Here is a 6,116-nt window from a genome sequence, read left to right as displayed (position 1 = left end):
TCTGTTCCCAGAAAAGTTGTTCAAACACTGTGAATCCAAAGATACATTAATAAAATAGTATCCTGATATTCTCACATACCTTCATTGTAGTATTCACAATCAAGTGCTAAAAAGATAAAAGAAGAAATGTTAAACTAAATAAGAATCTGAGCACTTATCTTGAATATGTGGAAAATATGGTTTACCAATAACCAGGTGAAAGAACTCAGAATGACATCATTATTTGGGAATTTTCTCTAAGCTAAGAGGATTCTTTAAGAGTACTATTAATAATTTATAAAATTTCCTAAGATTATTTTATAGGTAGGCAAATATATTAGCCAGTCTATAGTCCGCTAAAAGGGTTAAAATCATAAGCTGTTTATCGGATGATGTACTATCTATAGGAGTAAATGAAAAGTTTAAAAGGTCAAATCTGAATACAAATTCAAAATGATGTTTTTAAAACAATGTTTCTTATTACCAGAACAGTGGAATTTCATAGCCATAAGAGAGTTATAAACAATTTCTCCAAGGATGGTATATAATTTATAATTCAAATGTTACAGTGATAAGTCAAACACAGAACAGAAAAACTTACTTCAAAGTTTCTTTTATAAGTCCTTTAGCTATACTACAATTTATATACCTCATCAAAAGAATATAAAATTTACTCGTCTTAAATTTGATTTCCATGAGTTCCATGGTATCATTTCTAAGATAAGACAACATGAATCTCCTTATAAGCTTCCCACCTACTGATGTTCTAACTAGGGTACTCACAACAAAGAGTAGGTGATCTCCAGTGAGCAGAAAGCCCTTCCTGGCAGCACTTGTATGCGTATGCTGCTATGCTTGTGCATAAGCATTCACAATCCCCACCAAGATTACAGTTACATGTGTCTTCATGACAATTTTTAGCAAAAGAAGTGACATCAATCTGAAATGAAATAAAAGATAAATTAATTTCAAAATGTACTAACTACAGTTGATTAAAATTCAGCCTTCTAAAAGAAAACTAACTGGTAGATTTTCAAAATTTGCTATAATCAGCTTAACACTGCCACCTAGAGAGTTCTAAATATCTCAAACCTCTATTTGCCCAAATGAAAAAAGAATTTATTAGGCAAATGTAAGATCAAAGAACTAGCAAAACAGGGAATAGGACTGACAAATACAATTTCAATATCTTCAACACAACAGATTCATATTTTGTTTCATTATTGGCATATTTGCATGGCATTAAAAGAATGTTCTGCTTCCAAACGTACTTTGTTTTTAATAATATCTTAAGCTACTTTTAAAAACTTCTATTGGGATCTAAAATTGTTATGTTGGAAAGACATTTAGAAAGTTAATGTCTAAATAAATTACATTCCATCTTGGGATGTGCTTCTAAAACTATTTTAAATGTGCCACTAATAATCATTTTAAACTATACTTTGGGTTAAGGAGAAGAATGCCATTCGGTGTTGTTCTCCGAAGAAAACTAAGGATTTATAGCTTTGATAATGGACATAAAAATGTTTCGTAAGCTGAAAAAGACCATTAACAAATATTATGTACAAATGTACTCTGTTAATAAGATGACATGAGGAAGAATGTAAATTACCTAATGTGCCAGTTCTACAGAAAAACAAATGACCAAATCGGTCTTCCTAATAAGGGTTAGGTAGTATACCTAAAAAACCAATGGGCAGCTAAATTATTTGTCCAGTTAATCTCAGTATTATAGACACTGCAGTAGTTGTTAAAGTTGGAAAGTTTAATAAAGTATTCACTCACCACGTTGCGACAAGAAGCAAAAGCATCGCTGTACAGAATGGAGCATTCTTTCTTGGCATAAGGAAATTTGTTCTGATGTGCCTCGCAGGGTTTAAATGATTCAACCGGGGTTTTGCACTATGGAAAAAGTTAAGGGAGAAAAGAAAGTTTCCGACGAGGAAATTTCTGAAGCTGAAACCAGAGTAACCTAATCTGACTTCAACCACTACAATCATATCTAATATATTCTCATTCTTTTAGACAGACTTTACCGAAAGCACCTGTGCTCAGCCGGCTCATGTTAATAGCATATGTTATTTTTGAAAGTAACTAAATTTACTGTTAAAGCCATGACAATATTAGAGAGTGAAGTTAAATAATTTTTAAACTCTCCACTGTAGTGTTACATGACTAAAAATTTTCCATAAGCAAATTATTCTTTTTCCTTTAATTTTCACGGCTTTCATTTCTATCACAAGCCATCCTCTGAGGAGTCACATATATTCGAGCAGCTACAGCTTGCCTCCCGGATACTCAGCAATTTGGTCTCTGCCTCTCCTAATCCACCGCCCTCAAACTGGCCTGGAAAAGGTGATCATTGGTCTCCTCATTACTAAATATAAAGGCAACGTCTCCGTCTTCATCTCATCTGATCTTTCCCTGTCTCTGACTCTGTTTAGTACTTTATCCTTCTTACATGGCTCATGTGTTTCTGGTGGCAACATTTCCCGGTGGGTTTCCTCCTGATTCATTCGCTGCTATTCCCCATCCTCATTCCACTTCCCTTCTCTGCAAGGCTTGACCTTCAAGTCTTTATTTTTTTAATTCTATACACTTCTCAAGCCTTCAGCAGACTCTGTGACCCCATGAACTATACAGTCCACGGAATTCTCCAAGCCAGAATACTGGAGTGGGTAGCCTTTCCCTTCTCCAGGGATTCTTCCAAACCCAGGGATCGAACCCAGGTCTCCTGCATTGTGGGCGGATTCTTTACCAGCTGAGCCACAAGGGAAGCCTCCTGTATATAATAGTAACTGCTGAATCCCAGATCTCTTTTCTGAAATCTCCAAACTTGGACATTTCCATATTCCCATCCCAGGTCTCTTTTCTGAAGTCTCATTTCCACATAAAATCTCTGTCACTTCTCTCTCAACATATCCTGACCTGTATTTTTCTCTACACCACTGTCTTGTCCCCACTGCCCCCTACCACCAACTTTCCTCTTTGCCCTGTCTTGTAGAAGAGCACCAGTGTCTAACCAGTAATCCAGAAAGACAGGAGACTTCCTTGAATTCTCCAAATCAATCCTTCATTTGGCAACCCTTTCAACAGAGTCTGATGTTTAAGGTCTCTCAGATTTGAACAGTTTTCTAAATCTTCAAAATGTAACATTTCTGAGTTGGATTATAACCGCCTAGTTAACAGCCTTCGTGTCTAGATCCTAGCACACGAATATCGCAGCCCTGTATTTTGCATTCCAGCCATTCCCTACTTCAGACCATCTACCACAGCCATAATGAATTACATAAAATTCCTGTAAGGTACCATACTCAGATCATGAACTCCTTATTGCCAAATTCAGACTTAAATTGAAGAAAGTAGGGAAAATCACTAGACCATTCAGGTATGACCTAAATCAAACCCCTTACAATTATACACTTGAAGTGACAAATAGATTCAGGGGATTAGACCTGATAGACAGAGTGCCTGAAAAACTATGGACAGAGGTTTGTAACATTATATAGGAGGCAGTGATCAAAACCATCCCCAAGAAAAAGAAATTCAAAGGGGAAAATGTTTGTCTGAGAAAGCCTTACAGCGAGCAGATGAGAGAAGAGAAGCTAAAGGCAAAGGAGAAAAGGAAAGACATACCCATCTGACTGCAGAGTTCCAAAGAATAGCAAGGAGAGATAAGAAAGCCTTCCTAAGTGATCCATGCAAAGAAATAGAGGAAAACAACAGAATGGGAAAGATCTAGAGATCTCTTCAAGAAAATTAGAAATACCAAGGACTCATTTCATGCAAAGTTGGGCACAATAAAGAACAGAAACAGTATGAACCTAACAGAAGCAGAAGGTATTAAGAAGAGATGGCAAGAATACACAGAAGAACTGTATAAAAACAATCTTCATGACCCAGATAACCACAATGATGTGACCACTCACCTAGAGCCAGACATCCTGGAATGTGAAGTCAAGTGGGACTTAGGAAGTATCACTACAAACAAAGCTAGTGGAGGTGATGGAATTCCAGCTGAGCTATTTCAAATCCTAAAAGATGATTCTGTAAAAGTGCTGCACTCAATATGCCAGCAAATTTGCAAAACTCAGCAGCAGCCACAGGACTGGAAAAGGTCAGTTTTCATTCCAGTCCCAAATAAGGGCAATGCCAAAGAATGTTCAAACTACCACACAGTTTTACTCATATATATGCTAGCAAGTAATGCTCAGAATTCTCAAGTTAGGCTTCAACAGTACATGAACCAAGAGCCTTCCAGGTGTTCAAACTGGATTTAGAAAAGGCAGAGGAATGAGAGATCAAATTGACAACATCCGTTGGATCATAGAAAAAGCAAGAGAGTTCCAGAAAAACATCTACTTCTGCTTCGTTGACTACCCTAAAGCCTTTGACTGTGTGGATCACAACAAACTGGAAAACTCTTAAAGAGAAGGGGATACCAGACCACCTTACCTGCCTCCTGTGAAATCAGTATGCAGAACAAGAAGAAACAGAACCAGACATGGAACAACGGACTGGTTCAAAACTGGGAAAGGAGTATGTCAAGACTGTATGTTGTTACTCTGTTTATTTAACTTCTAGGCAGAGTCCAGCATACAAAATGCCAGGCTGGATGACTCACAAGCTGGAATCAAGACTATGGGGAGAAATATCAATAACCTCAGATATGCTGATGATACCATCCTTATGGAAGAAAGCAAAGAGGACCTAAACAGCCTTTTGATGAAGGTGAAAGAGGAGTATGAAAAAGCTGGCTTAAAACTCAACATTCAAAAAACAAAGATCATGGCATCCGGTCCCATCATTTCATGGCATATAGATGGGGAGACGATGGAAACAGTGGCAGATTTTATTTTCTTGGGCTCCAAAATCACTGCAGATGGTGACTGCAGCCATGGAATTAAGACGCTTGCTCCTTGGAAGAAAAGCTATGACAAACCTAGACAGCAAAGTACAGACATTACTTTGCCAACAAAAATGTCCATCTAGTCAAAGCTATGGTTTTTCCAGTAGTCATGTATGGATGTGAGAGCTGGACCATTAAGAAGGCTGAGTGCTGAAGAATTGATGCTTTTGAACTGTGGTGTTGGAGAAGACTCTTGAGAGTCCCTTGGACTGCAAGGAGGTCCAACCAGTCCATTCTAAAGGAGATCAGTTCTGAATATTCATTGGAAGGACTGATGCTGAAGCTGAAGCTCCAATACTTTGGTCACCTGATGTGAAGAACTGACTCTTTAGAAAAGACCCTGATGCCGGGAAAGACTGAAAGCAGAAGAAGTGGACGACAGAGGACAAAATAGTTAGACGGCATAACTGACTCAATAGACGTGAGTTTGAGCAAGCTCCAGGAGATGGTGACGGACAGGGAAGCCTGGCTGTGCTGCAGTCCATGGGGTCGCAAATAGTCAGATGTGATTGAGCAACCAAACAAAAACAACCACTATGCTCAGGCTTCCCAGGGTGCGCTGCTGCTGCTGCTGCTAAGTCGCTTCAGTCGTGTCTGACTCTGTGCGCCCCCATAGATGGCAGCCCACCAGGCTCCCCCATCCCTGGGATTCTCCAGGCAAGAACACTGGAGTGGGTTGCCATTGCCTTCTCCCCAGGTGGCGCTAGTGGTAAAGAACCTGCCTGCCAATGTAGGAAATGTGAGACATGGGTTCAATCCGTGGCTTGGGAAAATCCCATGCAGGAGGGCATGAGAACTCACTCCTGTATTCTCCCCTGGAAAATCCCATGGAGAGAGGAGCCTGATGGACTATAGTCCATGGACTTACCAAGAGTCGCACACAACAGAAGCAACTTAGCACACAGGCACCATACTCACTCTAGTTTTCCTGATGCCTTCTAAAGGGCTGCTCCTTCCTTTGCTGCTACCCTCTTTCCCATCACCTTCCGTTTTATAGTGCCTGTGAGTCTTGTGAGAATCAACTCAACGGCATCTTCCTTTGACCACAAACTCCATGTTGTATACACCTATATCAAAGCACCTGTCTCATAGTGCCATTGTTAACTTTTCTACCTCATCTGCTAAACCAAATTCCCAAGGTCAGTGGCTGTTTTAATCACATTATGTGTTCATATCTTTTGGAAAACATTAAGTGTTAAGCAGAACTTACTGAATGATTTTTTTTTTT

At 39.1% G+C, this 6,116-nt stretch overlaps 1 protein-coding gene across 1 annotated transcript in view; it reads right to left on the bottom strand.

Moving 5' to 3' along the window:
• The window catches only part of OTOGL (otogelin-like), a 174,130-nt gene that overhangs the window by 68,675 nt on the left and 99,339 nt on the right, over window positions 1-6,116 (bottom strand). Inside the window, exons 29-31 of the mRNA XM_010832076.1 lie at window positions 1,765-1,881; window positions 763-919; window positions 80-106 (exon numbers count right to left, since the gene is read on the bottom strand). Coding sequence (XP_010830378.1) covers window positions 80-106; window positions 763-919; window positions 1,765-1,881 — 301 coding nt within the window. The remainder of the gene's footprint in view (window positions 1-79; window positions 107-762; window positions 920-1,764; window positions 1,882-6,116) is intronic.

Source organism: Bison bison, unplaced genomic scaffold (genome assembly GCF_000754665.1).
Source record: "Bison bison bison isolate TAMUID 2011002044 unplaced genomic scaffold, Bison_UMD1.0 scf7180017864535, whole genome shotgun sequence".
In the NCBI taxonomy this organism is placed as follows: domain Eukaryota; kingdom Metazoa; phylum Chordata; class Mammalia; order Artiodactyla; family Bovidae; genus Bison; species Bison bison.
Note: the sequence above shows the minus strand (reverse complement) of the source record. Positions and strands in the feature narration are given on the sequence as shown.